The following is a 19,189-nucleotide window of genomic DNA, read 5'->3' as shown; positions in this document are numbered from 1 at the left end:
TGGTTTCCTTGGAATCTTATTGTAAAAAAAATTTTTTTTTTAATTAGAAAGTTAAATATCTGGGTCAAGATTAGAGAAAGTATAGTTCACTGTTTTGTTTAATTTTATAATTTTTTAAAATATGTCATTAGTGAGGTGCTAATTCAAACACTGTCAACTACTGGTAAATCTGTCATGTTCAAAAACTTCTAAGGCCATTATGAGTACTAAGCAACTAGCTTAAGAAGACTTGATAACAATCAAAAGCCAGCCAGCTACATTTTACTCTGATGTAGGTAGGAAAAAAACAAAACGAAAACTGCAACATGACTTTTATGCTCAAAGCAATTACGCATTTTGTAAATCTACTGAAGATTCCTTAGCATTTCCTTCAAATTTACTTCTCCTTTAACTGAGAATCCATATATACTTTGAAAAGGAAAAAAGAAAGTACTGCATCATTTATTTGGACAACTATCATGTTCTTACATTTAAAATCATGTGCAGGCAACAAGATGTCACACATGTGTCCTTATTAGTTCTAAGGTAGGAAACTTTATCCTGTATTGAGTGACTCATTTCCAAATTTGGTTAAGATCTGATATAAAACATCTTTTCAAAAGTTCTGACTATGTACTATTGCCCTCTATTGTCAACAGTAGAGCTAACTTGCAGAAGACTACTTTTACTTTTCACTGTGGGATGTATGGTTTTCTTGTGAGTCTGTCTACCAGCCCTGTTGTCCCCCTGTCCAGTAGTCAGGCTTATTGGCTGCTTTTGGTTTACTGAATCCTTGCTGCCCCTCTTCCTGTTCTAATAGCTCCCTCTGTCAAGGTGTTCAGAGAAACCTTAGGCATCTACTTACAGGTGAGACTGAGTCAGGGACTTCAACAGTGGTGGTTCTGCTTAATAATACTACTTTAAAAACTTTTACATGAGACAGAAAATAGACTCTTAAGATTGGCTTTTGAGCTCTGGCTGGTGTAGCTCAGTTGGTTGGGCATTGTCCTATGCCCTGAAAGGTTACCAGTTAGATTCCCAGTCAGGGCAATGTTTTACTCTCATATGGATGTCTCTCTCCCTCTTCCTTCATCTATCTCTAAAAAAAAAAAAAAAAAAAAAAATGGACCAAAATAATAAATTAATAAATAAATAAGTTCTAGCTTCAAGACCAAAAAAGAAAGAAAGAAAGAAAAAGAGGCCCGTATAGTGTATAATGAGATCTTATGGATGATATGGTGTTAAATGATTTAATGATTTTAAGAAAATAGCAGGCCAACTTCTGGATTTTTTTCTCACTTGCTTGTAGAACTAATATAGTATTTAAATTTGTCTCTCCTCCATGCTATTTGAAAATTTCTTATAAAATGCAAATACCATCCTGAGCACTGATGAGTTTCTAATGATGATTAATTAATGGAGGCAAATGTCTAGATGTTTTTTCTCCATGTTAATGAGTCAATGTGTCTGTCCTATGACATTTTAGAAATTGTATATGTTGTTTTGTGAAGTTAAATGAAAAGACCCATTGCATCTATTTTCTAACCCTTGAACAATGACTGAATACTTTAAGAGGAACTCAATAAATTAGTATATTACAAATGAAATTTTGGTCTCATTTGTAAACTATTAGATGTAGATGAACTTTAGTTAAAGTAATACTGGAATTAAACACTTATGAAAAAAAAACATCAGGGAGTTTTTTGAAAAGGGCTGTATTAGAGAAATGAATGTACAGGAGAGACTCTGGTAAGGGAGGATATTATCCAAGCATACAGGATATAATCCAATATCACTTGGCATACAAACCATCAGGTATTCCTAAACTCACATGGGAAAGGTCAACCAATAGATACCCATGCTGGGATGACATAGATGTTGAGATTATCTGACAAATTCTTTAAAGCACTGATTATAAAAAATGCTACAATAAATAAGCAGAAATGCTTTTTTAAAAATTAAAAATATATATTTTTTCAATTACAGGTTACATTCAATATTATTTTGTATTAGTTTCAGTTGTACAGCATAGTAGTTAGACAATTATGGGAATGCTTTTGAAATGAAAGATGGAAATTCTCAGCAAAGTCATAAAAAAACATACAGGAGAGCCTAATGGAAATCTAGAACTGAAAAAAAAAAATACAGTAACCAAAATAAACACACACACACACACACACACACACACACAGACTGTTGTTGACAGAGAAACTATCAGTGAAGTTAATTCGATCTTCAGGATTTTTTTAGTCTGAAATGCAGAATTAAAAGAGATTGGAAGATAGAAATGAATAGTGCTCATCATATGTGGGAAAGTAACAGATCATCTCAATCCTGTAAGGAGAGGTGAAAGTGCAGTAGAGGGAAAAAATTCTGAAGAAATTATAGATGAAAAAATTCCCAAATTTGGTTAAAGACATAAATCTGCAGACTCAAGAAGCTCAGTTAACTCCAACATGATAACCTCATACAAATCCACACCAGATACTTCATAATCAAACTGCTGAAAAATAAATGCAAATCTTGAAAGTCATCAGAAATGATTGTAGGGGAGCAATAATTTTAATAACTATATATTTCTCATCAGAAACATGGAGACAGAAGAAAGTAGAGAACACATTCATGTAACTTTCACTACAGTACTAGATGCCTGGTGCATGAATCTGTGCACTGTTGGGGTCCCTTGGCCTGGCCTGCACCCTATCGCAATCTGGGACCCCTCAGGAGATGTCGGATAGCCGGTTTCAGCTAGATCCCCGCAGGCCTGATCGAGGCAGGAGGGAGCTCGATCCTGTGCATTGAGTGTCTGTCCCCTGGTGATCAGTGTGCATCCTAGCAACCGATTGGCCGGTTGGTTGTTCAGTCATTTGGTCACTTAGGCTTTTATAGATATAAATTTCGTTATAGTTCTACTTCATTATTGTTGCTGTTAATCTCTTGCTATGCCTAATTTATAAATGAAAGTTTACCAATGGTATGTATATATACCAAGAAACAGTGTGTGTGTGTGTGTGTGTGTGTGTGTGTGTGTGTGTGTGTGTGTGTGTGTTTGGTATATCTGTGGTATAAGGCATCCACTGGATGTCTTGGAACATATACCCAGCAGATATGGGCACGGGAGAAGATGCACTGGCAGTTGTGCACAATACCTTGGCCACTTACGCATGGGAATAAGATATTAACTGAAAAATGTGAACTTATTAGTTAATACTTACAGATTTAATACCAACCTGTAGACTTCAAGGCCTGTTCCAGTTTGAGGTTTCTCTCTGTTAAGTCACACTGAGCTATATGACACTCAGATGCTGTATATAAATGAAGAGTCATACAGTTTCAATTAGAGAGTATATTTTAAAATACCTTTCTTTTTTGTGGGGAGGATGTATCCTAATTGTTTAATTATCAAAATATTTCATCATGTGCCACAAGGGTCCTTTTAGGAATATTCTCAAAAGCTAGAAGGTAGTGTGAAAATGAAAGCTTAAGGTTTAACATTAGTCATCAAGTTGACAGGTCAGGTAGGATTTAATGTTAATTCCAATATTTTTTCTAATTTATCCTTAAGTCTTTTCAGGGGGGAGAACAAAGACTAGATTCTGTGTTAGAGTTTTTATGATTCTGGGAAGTAACATGATTTTATAGTTCTCACCAGTGCTTTTGTGTTATCTTAACCTCTAAAAATTTCTAAGACGTGCTGTATTAGTAGAATCACAGATTAAGAATTCTAAAGGCGTCTATTTTTTGTTTTGATTTCATCATTAACTTCAAGGAGGATGTTAAAGACATTGCTTTGAGAAACAATGAGGATTAATCATGTTATGTTTGGAAAGAGTTTTGTGCTTCTTGAAAAAAAAAGTTTTAAGTGTTACATAAATTTTTTCTCTATTAGTTGGGCAATAAATTGAAGAGGTTCAGTTTATTTTAACCTTGTTCCTATGGCTACATTCTTTTTCATTTTGGCCTTTCAGATGTATGGCACATATATAGTTATTGCTGTTATCTTTTTTTTATGAAGACCTTAAGTACATTAACATTCCCTGTTTAGATTGTCAGGGTGTATTTGTGGAATTATTAATAAAATTCACATAGGATGCTTCAACCTGTATCTAATGAACAACCCAAGATGTAAATAGTCATAAGTAGAAGGTATCCATGTTAATTTTAAAAGGAATTCAGGGATAGAAATGGGATTATTTATTACTCAAGATGAATATTCCATTATTACACATAACTACTACATATTTGGTAAAACTTTGAAATTTGAAAAGAAGCCTTAGTGGGACAAAGTTGAGAGTATTATTTATCCAACTCTGAAATATTAAACCATAAGGAACAGTTTAAAGTTAGAGTTGGGTTATGTTTTGTGTAGACAAAAGGAATCTTATCCAGTTATCACTGAATATATGTCACCATGACAACAAAAGTAGTTACCCTGTGATTTATTGGGAATTACTTATATAGAGGCACTCTACATAACTTACATAACTTTATACATACAATTCTTTTAATCATCAAAATCCCGTCTTTACTATTCCCATATAATTAAAAAAATTAATCATAAAAGGCATTTGAAAATCTGTCTGAATTTTTGTGAGAGGCATTTGAAAATCTGTCTGAATTTTTTGCTAGGACATGACACAGTCCAAATTTCTCTAAACATTTACTATAATATTCTTGATAGGTGGGAGGTAGTTAGTAATAAGAGTATTACATACTAACTTGTGATGATATTATTTTAAATGGTCTGTCCTCCCCAACTATTCTTGGAAGAATCATTAACTATTTCCAGATCAATGATTTTTTAAGGCATGTTGCCTAGAGTTGCCCATGAGAGAAGCAGCTGGGTCAAATGTTAATCAAACTAACTTTGATTTGGGATTTCTGTTTAAAATTACAATTTTCCCCTTCATCCATGACATAATACCATGCACTGTCTCCTTGACTGGCAGCAATTTGGCTATTTCTTAGTATGTCAGACCTGTCTACTGTACAGCAAGACTGCACATCTTTTGGGAGAGTGCATTGAGGACTTACAGCAGTGAATATCACTATGCCATATAGCTTATGTCTTAAAAATAAGATCATATCAAATAAGCCTTCCAAATTTGAAGAAAATTCATTTGGCATTTTCACTTGTGGTAATGGTTAAGTGGTAAGAACTTATTTGTATTAAGTTAAATTAAGAGGAATGCCAAGAGGAATCCTGTACTTAAGCAGGGCACTAGGTGGCACAGTGAGCTACACACCGGAAATAGAGCCTAGAGATCTTCCTGGGAGATGGGATTTTTCAGAACCTGTAAGACTTCATAAACGTGGAAAGATTGAATCGACAAGTCAAATGGCTATTACATCCAGTTACTCCCATTCATATGTATTCTCAAATTTCTTATTTCTGTTGCTTATACATGTCCTGGTTAGCTACCTGCAAAGTGTAAAATAGATACATTTATTGATCTGGGGGTTAAAAGAGTCAAGGACATCTCAGTGTGTAGTCCAAGTCACTCCACTTAGCCCAAAGTTAGCACCTTCCTCTTCTTGTTCAGTATCTATGATCAGCAGGGAAGTATAGGTTTCAGTATACTAGGACTTTGTTCCATATTATATTTAAAACATTTCTTTTTTAAATTTTGTATCTCAGAAAGAATTTCACAACACATTTGCATAGTTATGGACACCAAAGAAGATGAAGAGCATATAGGTCGTCATCTCGAAGAAATGCTAAAAAATGAATTAAATGTAAGTATTCAGATATCGAATTTAATGGTTAAAGTGGTGAATGTACATTTCTTGTTTTTTGAAATGATCAACTTCCTAGTTAAGCTCATATCTAATCTTACTACTAAGAAAATGGGAGAAATAGTAGTAAATGTGAGGCCGTCTATAGGAATTATTTGCAACTTGTACCAGTAAGGACTTCCATTATATATTTTTATGACAACATTGTAAAATGTTTTGTTTGCCAAACTGAAATTATTCAATTTTAATTTACCTGTTTTCATTAAAATATATCACCAGCATCAGAGCTTATGATGAGCATATGATGACAGGTTAACAACATCTAGGATAGAATTGCAGTGAAGAACTGAAGGAAAAAGTTCACTTTTCCTTTCTCCTGATGGGCTCTCTTATCAGACTACCTGTGCTCAGGTGTCAGCTTTATTACCTAATTTCTTTTTTTTTTAAAATATATTTTATTGGTTTTTTACAGAGAGGAAGGGAGAGAGAGAGCGAGCTAGAAACGTCGATGAGAGAGAAACATTGACCAGCTGCCTCTTGCACACCCCCTACCGGGGAGGTGCCCACAACCAATGTACATGCCCTTGACCTGAATCAAATCTGGGACCTTTCAGTCTGCAGACCGACGCTCTACTGCTGAGCCAAACCGGTTTCGGCTATTACCTGATTTCTTTGTCTTAAGTAGAAAATGTTAATAATATCTACGTGGTAAACTTGTTGGAATTTTTAAATAAAATAAACAGATGTAAAGTGCTTAGAAATGCCTCTGGCTTATGGTGAGTTTTCAGTGAGTGTGCACTGTAACAATTAAGCTTTCACAGATGAGGTTAGCAGATACTACTGATTCCCAAACTTCCATCCTGTACTAGATGCATGAACTGTTAGAAATGTAGATTCCTGGAATATGTAAAATTTTAATGAACCGTGGTCTGGGATAAGCTCTGGAATCTTAAGTTTTTAACAAGCTCCGTCAGGTGGTTTGATAGCAAAACAGTGCTAGATTCTACCAGTAGCATTGAGAGTGACAACTTAAAGCTGAGAAGATAATAGCCGTCTTAGCTGTCTCTTAAGCATAAAGGTCACACTACAATCTCCCATGTTGCTTTTATCTGATGACTTTCTGGGAATTTCCCTTCATCCTTGAAAATTTGAGCACCTGTTCTCTGCTTTCTGTCTCAACTCTACCTATTAAGAATCTGTTCTAAGTTCGGTGCCCCAGTTTCACTGCTGTACCTTGCAGAATATTTAATAGTAGATAACTGGCCACCACTGCCTCACCCACTGAAGCACCTTTTTGCCTCAAAAAATGGTCTATTACTCTTAAATAATCTCATTCATTCATTATAAAATTGATGCAACAACCAGCAACATGGGGCTCTGAAAGAATATTATCGGGACTCTGGCTATCAACCAACCTAAATTTCCAGAGTTGTTTGTGTGTGTGTGTGTGTGTGTGTGTGTGTGTGTGTGTTAAGTTTTTGGTTTTTTTTAAAATTAATTTTTAGAGTGAGAAAGGGAGAGAGAAACATTTGATGCGAGTGAGACATTGATCAGCTGCCTCCTGCATACTCCATACCTGGGATGAAGGCTGCAACCTGGGTGTGTGCCCTGACCAGGAATCCAACCAGCAACCTTTTGGTGCACTGGACAATGCCAAACCAAACCAAAACATAGACTCACAGAGACTAACCTATAAAGACTAAAGCTTAGCCCTAACTGGTTTGGCTCAGTGGATAGAGCGTCGGCCTGAGGACTGAAGGATCCCAAGTTTGATTTCGTTCAAGGGCATGTACTTTGGTTGCGGGCAGTAAGGGGTGTGCAGGAGGCAGCTGATTGATGTTTCTCTCTCATCGATGTTTCTAGCTCTCTATCTCTCACATTTCCTCTCTGTAAAAAATCAATAAAATATATATATAAAAATACTGTGCTTATATTTTGTCCAAGGAACAAAATGAAGTGATAGAAAACATAAGCTACAATTAAGCATGATCCAACTTACTTCTATAAAATGATTTTGTTGGGTGCTATTCCTTAAAAGTAACATTGTGTGTGTAGATGACATATTATGGAATTGTATACCTGAAACCAGTGTCATCCCAATCAATTCAATAAAAATAAAATTTCACAGAAGACAAGTAAAATTGTATAGAAGAAAACATGTAGGATTTAAATATAACATTTTAGATATAACATTACCTCTAAAACCTCATGTTTAGTTCAACCTAATTTTCTTTTGTATAATAAAATAAATGAATGCTGATCGATATTTTTTCCAAACAGGGACTTCAGGGACTTTTGGTGTATTTTGCTTATCCCCCCCTTCCTGTTTCTTGGAGCACATGATTTGATTATTGTTTTGTGTAACCACAAATGACAAGCAGGAAATGTCTGAAAAATCATGTGTTTTCCTGGGTGTCAGGCATGCTTTGGTTTTTGAGGCTGACTGTGTGACCTAGTTTATTTTTCCTGGTGGCCTCAAAGGTTGTGTCCAGTGTTTGGGTCTCTGCTTTTGCTTACAGACCTAACTGAATTTGGTGTATGACATATTTATCAAACAAAACATCAAAAACAGCCAATGAAGAAAGACAGAAATAAAAAGAAACAGAACAAACAAGCCATTGCAGCATTGTGAGGCCCATTCGAAATAGGGCTCTTCTGTGCTTATTTTGACACATATTATGACAATATTTTAGTTTTGAGATGTAGGGTTTTTTATCTTTTGAAGCTGAACACTGTAAAACAGTGTAATAACAGTGAAATAACATTGTAAACTCTCCTGTTGGGCCTCTGACTAAACAATTCCAACAAAGTTAATTCAGTTAGAGAATGCGGTTTTGGTGTATGTACAAGACTACAGAAATTAGCTGAAGTCCATCCAATTAAATCCATGCCGTTTGTTTGGGATGTTAGCCAGATTTCCTGATCAGTTTTTCAGAGGTAAAAAAGGAGGTTCAAAATTATTGGACCACCTAGTTGCTCGGGATGGTGTTAATTATGTTCATGCTGTATCTAATAATAGTAAGAGTTTATAATTCTAATTGGTTGTCATGATTTTAGAATATGATTATTAATGAGGGAATAGGGATAATTTTTCCTAAATTTTACTTCCTCTATTTTTTTATATACCTAACATAGCTTCACCTTTTATATCTGTCTTTATCTTTCAGAAACAGTGCCATTTGAAATACTACTCTTTTTAAAGGAACCAGATGGTTAACTTTTAAAAATGATATTAGTCAATTGGGGGGAAAAAGGAGGCATATGTAAAACTTTAGAATATGATATTGTATATCTTTGTCCACTTAGGAATGAGGTCTTTGTTCACAAGTTTTAGAAAGCTCTTATACTGAGTTAAAAACAAACAATTAAACCAAAAGAATAGCTAACATCTAGCTTTGGGTATATAATTATAAAAACCAGGTCTTCTAATTCAGGAAATTAATTTATTTTACATACATGGTAAGTATATATTTTGAAGGAAAATCCTTATAAAAACTTGAAAAAAATGCTTTTTGGCATTTAAATTATAGTTTCTAACCTTCAACAGTTGATTTTGATGGATATATATATATATATATATATACACTAATTTCTTATGCTATTGAAATTGAGATATACAGTTTTAGAGCTTATTTACTGTGATTTTATTTTATTGATTTTTTGTACCAAATATAGGAAACCATGTCTTTAACATATTTTATGCTTATTAATTAATATATTTCCTCTAATAATTAAGTTTGAAGATGTATGCCATTTCAGCTATTTGCATGCAGTATAACTCTATAACACCAAAAAAGTAGATTTTTTTTCTTCTTTTGTTCTGGTGGCTTTAGCTAAATAATAGCTCCAGCATTCTGCTTCATTGAATGCCGCCTCCATTTGTCCATGTCATGTTTTATTTAAATCTTAGTTCCACATTACTCTTTCCATAACGTGGTGCCCATTTTTCTGGTTCTTGGACTTTCTACTTACCAGCAATGGTGTGATTCTGCATATCCTGCTTTTAATCATAATTATGTACATTTCTCTCACTATCTCTTTTATCACTGATCCCTTGCACAGTGCTGATTCCTTGCACATATGGTGGGAGCCAGATAAATAGCTGTGGTTAAGGGTGATATGATAACGGATAAGAAAGTCTCTGGAATATCTCTGCACCTGGACATCAGCCAAATGCGTTTCTGGAGATAAAGAGGTAGCCGCCAGGCGTCCATCAATCACATGAACAGTTGAGAAGCTTAGAACACAAAGTATACCCGTGAAGTCCTAATTGATTTCCCAACCCTAAGAAAACTGTTTTCACAAAGGGAGGGAAGAGAAGGGGAAAGAGCAGATGTTGCAGAGGTCAGGCGAACTGGTTAGCAGCAGTGGTCTGTTGGTGGGCAGCAGCCTTCTGTCAGAAAGCAGAGAGGCTCGGAGTGGGGAGTGAGCTCTCAGCGGTGTTACAGTGGGCGGGGAGCTAGGCCCATAAACAACACTTCAAGATCTATTCTTTAGAATCTGTGATAAGATTCTCTATCAAGGTATGAACCTGCCTTGCTTTATCTAGAAATGTACTGTGTGAAAAACATCCTGAGGTGTACACATGTTCACATTCTTCTGAAATAAGACACATGATTATGTTTTTGTTATTTTTGCTCAAGATGTAATTTATTCTTACTACTTAAAAATATTTTTGAACTATAGGCTAAACAATATTTATCCAGTAGGCTACTAATATGCCACTCATAATGGAAAGTTGTGTGAGATAAAAAAAATATTTTTTATATAAAAACAGCAATTATAGTTCTTACTTGAGTGGAAAATACATTAGTGAAAAATGGTTTGCTTGCTCTGTAGCACTTGAAGAATGATAATGGTAGTATTTGGATTGTACATCTATGGGGGTGGCATTAAATATTCTTTAAAAACGAGTCGAGTGCATAGTGTCTGTGATTCTATGTGATGGAACTCTTCAGTGAGCTGCTCATACATGTTTATAGTTGACTTTAGTTTTCTTGTTTATTTTCTACCTAATTTAAAATTGGAGATGGTGTGAAAACTAGATAGTAGATGAAGTTTATTTTTTTTTATTATATACCTCATCCAGCTATTTTGAACATACTTGTTACCCTTGTGATTTGTCATTTTAAAATTACACTAAAAATGAAAAAAAATAAAATTACATTAAAAAAATAAAATTACATTAAACATTTGCCTGGTAAAATGCAGTGTTGGTATTTCCCAAGTAAAAAGGATGGCCACTATACTAAAGTCTTCAAGTCACTAGAATATTACTGCTGTTTGTGTCAGTTATTGGTTCATGAATAAGTGCTCAAGACCAAAAACTAGAATTCTTTTACTCTGAATTTTGCAATAGCTGTGCTAATGGCATTGGATACAGTTAATTCTTTGCACTGAAAGCTGTCCTGTGCATGCTCATAGAATATTTTTTTAAAATATATTTTGTTGATTTTTTACAGAGAGGAAGGGAGAGAGAGTTAGAAACATCGATGAGAGAGAAACATCGATCAGCTGCCTCCTGCACACTCCCTGCTGGGGATGTGCCCGCAACCAAGGTACATACCCTTGACCGGAATCAAACCTAGGACCTTTTAGTCCACAGGCTGACACTCTATCCACTGAGCTAAACCGGTTTCGGCTCATAGAACATTTAATAGCATCCCTGTCTTCTCTACCTACCAGGCCCCACTACTACTTCCAATCCACTGTGACAACTGACAATATTTCCTGACTGCTCAATTTCCCCTAAGGACAAAGTCGCCCACGCTCACCTGCTAATATAACCTATTTCATTTAATGAACACTCAATTTTAAATTGGCTAGGGGATAAAACTATATATATCATATTTGTAATTTAATATATATATATAGCTAAATGAAATAAACTATAGTCTTTAGTAGACAAATTAAATCATCTATAAAACTGATTGGAAACAATATTTGTTGGCATGGATTCTAATTAGTAATTTCAAATTAATGACATTTTGACTAGAATATAATTTACTTGTACATACTTAATTAGGGCATATTTATATGGAAAACAGGCTCTAATTATACTGCTGTGCGCATCTGGGTAGTGTCTGTAAGACTTAGAAAAAATTTATAAATGTAAATTAGATTGTGCTATAAATTTGGCAAGAATTTGAAGGGGAAAACAGTTGAAGTAATTAATTTTTTAATTTAGTCACTTATGTTTGTCATACTGATAGATTTAATAAAGATATAGGTGATTTATTTTAGGGGCTACTGAAAGCAGAAGTTATGGTAGTCAAGGTCAAAGAAATCTTCTGATTGCTTCTTGGAAGCACACTCCTCAGTAAATGTGTCTACTGAAAATGAAAGAGGACTTTTATGGTAAGGTGAGAGTTCAAATGATCTAATATCTTGCTACTTCAAAGTGTGGTTATGGGCCAGTTATAACAACAATCAGTTGGTATCTTATTATAAACTAGAGGCCCCGTGCACACATTTGTGCCTTGGTGGGGTCCCTTGGCCTGGCCTGCACCTGTTGGGGGATGTTGGATAGTCAGTTTCAGTCCAGTCCCTGCAGGCCCGATCCAGATAGGCGGGAGCCTGATCCTATGCATTGAGAGTCTGTCCCCTGGTGATCAGTGCACTTCATAGCACTGGTTGACTGGTTGTTTGGTTGTTCAGTCGCTTAGGCTTTTATGAATATAGATTCAGATGCTTAGACTCCACATCACATCTAATGGAATAAAAATTTGTATTTTTAATAAATTCCCAGTTATTTTTATACATAATGAAATTGGAGAGACATAGGTGTAAACTTTATTTCCTTTTTCCAATATGATGTAAGCTTTATGACCACAGAAGCATTGTTTAGTTTATTGCCAGTGTTTGGCTCAGAGCTTTCAATAAATATTTATTCATTGAATGAGTGAAGCTCATCCATCAGTGGATAGGATACTCTGTTCTTCATGATTTTTTATTAAGACAGATAAGATTTGTTTATGTCAGCTTGCCAATTCTCAGCTTGCAAATGTTTTATGCATTACTACAAAACACAAAGAGGTTATATTGCTGCACATACCTTTTTAACCTGTCATCCTGGAAAAAAAGGATGATATTTACAAAATATGCCTGCCAAACACAATTTATATGAGCTACCTTAGTCATTTTTCATTTGCTGCAATATTGCCCATTAGTTATATGTAACTTTACATCTGTGATAAAATTCAATGGAAAAAATAAACTTTAGTCAATGTGCATTTGGCAGCTTAATTTTTTTGTTTAGACATTATCTAGATTTGGACATAACTGTATGATATTACAGAAACCTTGACTTTTTTTGTGCTCAGGTTTGTTAGTATTAAGGCTGTTTTTTCCATTGAACATTCCTATACTTTTGCATAGAACAATACTTGGTCTTCAAAGGGAATTATCAGAAGTGGGGATTAAATGAAAGTGAGTAGAGTGATAATAGCAAACATTTAATATAGCAATATGTACAAGGTTGGCTGACATAGCAGCGTTCACACTAGACTTTAGACTTTAGAACAGTGGTATTGAGGAAAAGTGTATGGTCTCAGGAATGGAGACAGCATCCAGTGCATTATGTGGCATTGCAAATGGATCTACCACGCTGAATGTTAAGGCTTCAACCTTGGTGTAGTGTGGCTTTGAAGCTGAATTACTAGGGAAGCATCAGCCCTTCCCTGGGTGTGGTAAGAAACTGGGATTCAACAACCGAGTACCATGGCAGCAGCTTGGTTCTAGAGCTGTTCTTCCTGTCCAGCACTTAGGATTGGGAGAATATCAACACTTTCCTGGTCTATCCAACAGGCTAGGGCAGTGGACGGCAAACACATTAGTCAACAGAGTCAAATATCAACAGTAAAAAGTTTGAAATTTGTTTTGAGAGCCAATTTTTTTAAGCTTAAACTTCTTCTAATGCCACTAATTCAAAATAGACTCACCCAGGCAAATATTTTGTGGAAGAGCCACACTCAAGGGGCCAAAGAGCCGCATGTGGCTCTCGAGCGGCAGTTTTCCGACCACGGGGCTAGGGTGTGAGTCTTGTGGTGGCCACTGGTATGATCCAGCAACTCAGTGTTGGTGGTTGGAGATCCATTTAACATGGCGGCAGAGGGACCTGGTTCATTTGTTACCTCAAAACTCTACCGAGATTCATTGCCTGAAAGCTGTTTTCTCTGAAGCTTTCCAGGAGTCTAACCTATAGGGATGAATTTCCTGTAAAAATTGATCCTTAAATCTCACCTATTAATTTAACCAATCTTCCAAACCGTCTTGAACTATTGCTTTTCCTAATGAGTATACTGCAGCTTTGTTGCAGAGCTAGATTCACATCCAGGGAGGTTGGCTTCAGAGGCCATGCTCATAACTACAAAATAATGCTTTAAAGCTAACTCAAAAATAAAAATAAGCCAAAACTGGTTTGGCTCAGTGGATAGAGTGTCAGCTTGCGGACTGAAAGGTCCCAGGTTTGATTCCAGTCAAGGGCATGTACCTTGGTTGCGGGCACATCCTCAGTGGGGGGTGTGCAGGAGGCAGCTGATTGATGATTCTCTCTCATCGATGTTTCTAACTTTCTATCCCTCTCTTTCTCTCTGTAAAAAAAATCAATAAAATATATTTAAAAAAATAAAATAAAAATAAAAATAAAAGCAGTACAGTAAATGCTGAATCCTGGGTGGGCAAAACCTTTACAGAAGTCTAAAAATAACCATGAAGAAAAATTTAATTGGCAACTCAAAATTTGAAAATAGTGAGTACTACTTAAAGGAGTATCTTAGGTGAATATTCTAAGAATAAAGATGGGGAGGCCCTGGTTGTTATCCTCTGGCTGAAGGCCCAGGTGCAGCACCCATAGGCTGGAGACAGCTCTGATCAAGTCAGTGACTGATGAGCTGCCGGCCAGTCTGAGCCTTCAGTGGGCAGCAGTCATCGCTATAGAAGGGTCCCTTCAAAAACCTGGGTTTGCATTATAGAACGTCTTTCCCTCCCAGCTTTATGAAGGTATCTTTGTCAAATAAAAATTGTGTGTATTTAATATATACAACTTGATATTTTACTATGCACTTTTAAATGATCACCACAGTCAAGCTAATGAACTTATCCATCGCTTTATATAGTTAGTTTTCTTCCTTCTTTATTTATAAAAAAATACTTAAGCTTTACTTTCTGAGTAAATTTCAAATATACATACAGTATTATTAATTACAGTCAACATGCTACACAATAGAACTCCAGAATATATTCATCTTGCATAACTGAAACTTAAAAAAATATATATTGTTATAAGAATTACATGTGTCCCCTATTTTTTTCCAAGGACCCCGGCCCCAGGTCTCCACCATCCTATTATCTGTGCCCAAGGGTTATGCATATATGTATACCAGTTTTTTGGTTGATCTCTTTCCCTCCTCCTATCCACCCACTCCCACCTTCCCTCTGAGATTTGACAGTCTATTCCATGCCTCAGTCTCTCTGGATCTGTGTTGTTCAACAGTTTATTTTGTTCATTAGATTCCACGTATAAGTGAGATCATGTGATACTCGCCTTTCCATAATTGGCTTATTTCGCTTGACATAATATTTTCCAGGTCCCTCCATGCTGTCTCAAAGTGTCAGAGAGCCTTCTTTTTTGGCACAGTATTCCATGGTGTAAATGTACCACAGCTTTTTTATCCATGCATCTACTAGTTGGCACTTGGGTTGTTTCCAGATCTTAGCTATGGTAAATTGTGCTGCTATAAACATAGGGGTGCACACATTCTTTTTGATTGGTGTTTCAGGTTTCTTAGGATATATCCCTAGAAGTGGGGCTGAAACTCTGTACCCTTAGACCAACATCTCCCCATTTCTCCCACACTCCAGCCCCAGACCACCATAACCTTTTAATTCTTAGTGTTGTTTACAGGGTAGAATGCAAATGTATCTCTCTCCAATTCCCTTCTTTATACCCACATTGGTGCCATTGTTTAAAGGGGAAGGGGTAAAAATTGAGGGATTCAGATTTAGAGATGATCTAGCCAACATATTCTGTCTGTGAAAAAGGTTTTTGAACCTCTGACTCATGGGACATGAACCAAAGCCTCTTATCCTCAGTTAAGCCTTAACTCTTCTTTAAATGGAAAACATTTGTTGACAGCCTATCTTCTTTCCTAAAATTCGTGCTTTAAGTAATATTCTGAATATGCAGATGTCTGCATTTAGTTAACACTAATTTTTTTTCTAAATTCTTATTTGTTATGATGTAAGGAAAGTATTTCATTTTATTTTTTGTATACTTCAATTTTACTGAACACATTGGAAGGTTGTTTTAAATTTTGTTTAAATGTTCTTTGAACCAAAATATTTACAGAACAAGGAATTCTTCTAGCCAGCATTTTGTTCCATTTGTTGTGTGTGAGTGTGGAAACATTAGGAATGACAGCATAAGATGATGCTGTAGAGCTTTTTCATAAACAACCTAATAGCATTGTCTAATGCAGCCTTTGTTTATTAAAGGTGTCAAAGACTCCTTTGCTATATTTAGGTAATCTCTAAATTTCTTTACTCAAGCATGGAAAGTACTGTTTGTTTCTGCTTGGAAGGAAAGCAATACAACCAAATAAAATAATTACACTTAACTGGAAACAATTATTAAAGGAGTCTCAATTTCAAGAAGGAAAAAATTATAATTTTGTTTTGTGTTTTTTTTAAAGGGGATACAAGATGATTATATATTTAATACCATTTGTAAAAACACTGCACGTGCATTTCATGAAGCTTTTAATTTAGTTATACATAATAGTAGAGCAAATACATTTTAATAAGAAGAGGAACAACTAAAACTTATGCTGGGTACTGTGCTTTCTATCTATATCCTATTTTCTAAGAGCTTATATTTATTAACTGTTCATAATCAAGTTTAGGAAATATATATTTATATAATAGTTTTAATAAGGAAACACTATATATTGAAGTCAACATGGGATGGCCATCACAGGCAAGAATGAGCTGTGTTTGTGACCTTCGAGTTTAAGAATATTTGTGTTGAAGAGTGAAGTTGGATGGTTAAGATTTGAATAGAATATATGTAGATCTGGAGTAGTTTAATGACAAATCCACAATTTTAGATTTAATCTAAAAGGAATTACACACACATTCATGCACACACACACACACATTACTAAACAGATCCCTTGTCTCATAATTAAGTTGTAATATAAATTAATTAGAATATTGAACTATATGGAATAAAAATCTTGTTAGGTAAGTGTTTGTTATATATGTACCATTTCTTCTAAATCTAGTTTGGGGCTACCACTTGTAATTATCTCTTTGCCTCTTCTTTTATCTTTTGTCATTGCCTTAGTTCACTAGTTCAACTCTTTTCTCTTTCACATATAATAAGTTCTTATTGCTTTCCTGGCTTCTAGTCACTCCAGGTTTTGTTAAACCTGTTCTTTGTAACTATAGTAATTTAACATGCTTCCAGAATCCTCCAACAAGCTAACCAACCTTTCAATTTTATTCCAACATTCTCTGCAATACATTCTTTGTGTAAGAAAAACCGCCGACTACTTGCCTGTATGGGAATATATCCTGTGCCTTTTTAACCAATTTTTCTTATCTGAAATAATTTCCCAATATCCTTGTTTGCTAAAATAATAGTCATTATTTATGAACTAGTTCAAATGCTTTTTCTCTTGATAACCCCATAAACTTTAGCCTGAATTATTTGTTTTTACATATGGTCCTTGGATCTCTGTGTCTACAGCAAATTTGTATTCATTTATAACAAAGTTGTTTATGTTCATGTTTGGTCTTTCTATCTAATTTGTAAACTCTGTTTTTCCCCTCTATTTTTTCTCTCCTAGCATGTGAAAGTCACATGTGGGCCTCTATGTCATGCTGGCAGAGATCTCCAGCAAATCATCTTAGAGCAATGCTACAGTTTTGTTTGCGTGAATGTAAGTAGTAAATACAAATGACCGAAAGCACTTGGGGATGTTACACGTGTCATGGGGAAGAGAACCTATGTGTCTTGATCAGTAAATATTCGATTTTAAGGTTTTGACAGGTGAGTTGTATCATTTGATATGTACTTGGAAGTTTTCTTTTGAAATAGGAGAACGTTTTCTAACAAGCTAATCCTCATCATGAGAAGATGGTGATATTTCCTTGGACAGTATTTTCAGTTTTCTGTTTTGTATTTGGTAAAGCAGATAAGACAACATAGGTTCAAATTAATAACTAATGCACATTTAATAGGTATAAACTTATGGGTGCTCTTTAAAACTGATTAAAAATTAAAAATCGAGCTTTATAAATATTTTGAGTGATTGTATAGAAGTTCTCCATGTTTTCTCCTTGAATTAACTTTTATATAATTTAAGAACTTCTTTTCACCTTTTTTTTTTACCTTTCTGGTCTTTCAGGTTATGACCTCTGAATTTGAAGAAACTAAGAAACTACTGAATATGCTTAAAGAGAGTCATCTTTCCGTTTTGTATCCTGTCGTTGTTATTTCAGTAAGTGAATTAATGCAGATTTTTCTCTTCAAACATATGCTTCTTTTTTTGAAATTCAACTTCTTGTCCAACACAATTCCATCAAACTGCGGAAATCCATTCAAACCCCATAGAAGAAACTCTTCCTTGTGGATTCTTGAACTTACTCTCTTACTATGAATTCTATTGACTGCATATCCTTATTTGGTTGAATCTACAGGATTGGAAAACAATGTAATTTAACCTAGCAAAGGACTAATTTCATTTCTCTTTCTTTATCAAAATCTCATAACGTATTGCTGCATTGACTAGCTGTTTGGATAATGTAAAAGAGCTTTATTTAGCATATTACCAGGATCCCATTAGAGAAGAAATACTGAAGTTAAAAAAAAAAAAGAGAGAGAGAGAAAAAAAAATGAAAGAAAATTTACTCTTAGGTTGTTTCATCTCTGTTACGTGAACAGCAAAATTAGAGTGAGCAACGGGTCAAAGAGAATTCCTAGAAGAATAGCCCTTACAATTTTTGGAGAAATCTTTCTGTGAAAGACTAAAAGAATTTAAATACTTGGGTAGCAGAGGGGGCTATCAGAGAGCAAAAACAAAAAGAAAGAAAACTAGTGCCTGACCCACCACACTGGATGAGGAGCCAAATCTGGTCTGCAGCATTTTGATGTGGGAGGGGGTTCCCAACATGAAATCCTCCGAACAAGCACTTAACAGTTGCCAAGTTCCTGAAGGTTAGGCCTGTTCCATAGTGTGGAAATTTAATTCTTGTTGGTAAGATCATTAATACAGAATAAAGATCATTCACACTATAAAGATGAAACTCTAGACTAAGCTGTGGAAGTAGAAACAAATCAGCATTTGAAGGAAGGTTAGTTCACTGCCCTGTTTGTTGTATTTGGTGATATGCCCCAAGGACAGGTTGCTTGGGTCCTGCTGGTTATGGAAACCCAAGTTCCACTTGGCTGATTTTAATAGATGTTTTCATT

At 35.1% G+C, this 19,189-nt stretch overlaps 1 protein-coding gene across 5 annotated transcripts in view; it reads left to right on the top strand.

Annotated features, from left to right (window-relative positions):
- CRPPA (CDP-L-ribitol pyrophosphorylase A) overlaps nt 1-19,189 on the top strand; it is a 154,685-nt gene that overhangs the window by 52,941 nt on the left and 82,555 nt on the right. For 4 of the 5 annotated variants that reach the window (XM_084897181.1, XM_084897182.1, XM_084897183.1 and 1 more), the window contains exons 6-8: nt 5,618-5,715; nt 17,565-17,657; nt 18,126-18,218. In XM_084897181.1, the coding sequence (XP_084753307.1) occupies nt 5,618-5,715; nt 17,565-17,657; nt 18,126-18,218 (284 nt within the window). The remainder of the gene's footprint in view (nt 1-5,617; nt 5,716-17,564; nt 17,658-18,125; nt 18,219-19,189) is intronic. The other variant, XM_084897184.1, reaches the window with a different exon arrangement.

This window comes from Pipistrellus hanaki, assembly GCF_964339955.1.
Source record: "Pipistrellus hanaki genome assembly, chromosome: 10".
Taxonomy (NCBI): Eukaryota; Metazoa; Chordata; class Mammalia; order Chiroptera; family Vespertilionidae; genus Pipistrellus; species Pipistrellus hanaki.
This window is presented reverse-complemented; position numbering and strand designations above follow the sequence as displayed.